The 1,685-nt window shown below is 42.5% G+C and overlaps 1 protein-coding gene across 1 annotated transcript in view; it reads right to left on the reverse strand.

The window, feature by feature from the left end:
• Nucleotides 1–1,685, reverse strand: part of LOC131891287 (meiosis regulator and mRNA stability factor 1-like) — a 24,388-nt gene that overhangs the window by 4,526 nt on the left and 18,177 nt on the right. Inside the window, exon 7 of the mRNA XM_059240814.1 lies at nucleotides 1,474–1,680. Coding sequence (XP_059096797.1) covers nucleotides 1,474–1,680 — 207 coding nt within the window. The remainder of the gene's footprint in view (nucleotides 1–1,473; nucleotides 1,681–1,685) is intronic.

Here is a 1,685-nt window from a genome sequence, read left to right on the forward strand (position 1 = left end):
GGGGGCTTTCTGTGTTTATCATGAAACCATTGGAAAGTGGAGAACCTCATGCAAATGCGATCAATCCTTTTAGAACAGACCGGACCAATGGCCGAAATCTGGAATTTCAAGAGTCACTCTTTAGGTGGCCAAACATCAGCGGGTTACCAATGACCTTTAGAGTAACATAGTATCATTTATGGCATGGCTCTAGGTTGGTCAATAATCCCTTTTGATGAAAACTGGAGATTCAATCTGATCAAATTATTCCTTGATTAAGGGGGAAGGATTTTCAGAAGCCACAAAGGGCGGCCCTTCATTTCTTTACACCCTGTAAATGCAAAGTCACAAGGGAATCTACAATTCCGCTCAATAAAATTGAGCGAATCGAGGACAAATGAATTCATGTCACACATGGGCAGTTTGCTCAAGAACTCATTGGGATACAAAAAACAGCCTGAATCGATGGAATAAGTAAGGAAATTGGGGGATGTTGCTCTCATTCACCGAGGACCTTGGGACGAGGAAATGTCGCCAATCAAACCAACCGAAATAAAAATCCCGCTTTCCTATCATAAAACTAGAAAACATTTGCTAGCGGAAATGCACTAATTTTGCACTCTGGCAGTCGCAGAAAAAATGCATAAAATATGCATTGCACAACCTTGATAATGACAGAAAAACGACTACCATTAAGGTCTTTTTTTTTCTTCTTCACCTTAGTCAAAATTTTCCCCAATTCTACTTACCTTACTCTACTTTTTTTAAATGTCAAGGCATCTCAAATTCAGCAATGGCTCGATCTGGTATACAAAACCAATCCAATAACAAACGAGAGGGCTCAGCCGGGATTGGAACCCGGGACCCAAAGCAGGAATCATACCCCTAGACCACTTAGCCATTTCACACTGAATGAATACTTAACATGACTAATTATTATTTCTCAACAGAAAAGGCAAAACGTTTTGGAGGAAAAAACGGTGACCTTTCGCAACACAACACATTGCTGTTGAAATTAACTAAAATGTAAAAGCACGAAGCACAACCTATTTAGACCGAGTTTTATAGCCAATTCGTGCGACAATGTATTCGTCAGAAACAATGCCTCTGTTGAAAAAAACGCGAACTTTTTCTCGCTACAATCTTGAACAAGGACTTCATTTGCCATCGGTCTTCACAAAACTCATCTCAAACTCCAATCTTGAGAGATTGGCATATCGTGGAAAAATTCCATGTCAAAGCGCGACAGATTGAAAACGAGTCCAGCACATTGATACTGACATCATAGTGACAAAAGGGAGAGGGCTCAGCCGGGATTTGAACCCGGGACCTCCTGCACCCAAAGCAGGAATCATACCCCTAGACCACTAAGCCACATATAATCTCCTGGCATGTTTCTTTAATATAATCCATACATGGGCCTGCCATCGTGTTTTGATAAAAAAAAGCCACTCTTCTTCTTGATCAAAGGTATGTAGCAAGAACAGCTCTCACCTGAGTTGGGTTCCAAATTGGTGGTGGTAAGCGGGAATGAAGCGTTGGAAGAGTATCTTGGTGCCCTTTTGGCTCTTGAGGAGGTCCACTAAATACCGAGAGAGCTGATTCAACTGATTAGTCAAGGTCAGATGACCCAAGTTGTTGGGTCCCCCGGGAAGTCCGCCCAGACTCGTGGGCGGCATCCCACCAGGTCCAAGATTGACACTCCC

Source organism: Tigriopus californicus, chromosome 12 (assembly GCF_007210705.1).
Source record: "Tigriopus californicus strain San Diego chromosome 12, Tcal_SD_v2.1, whole genome shotgun sequence".
Lineage (NCBI taxonomy): Eukaryota > Metazoa > Arthropoda > Copepoda > Harpacticoida > Harpacticidae > Tigriopus > Tigriopus californicus.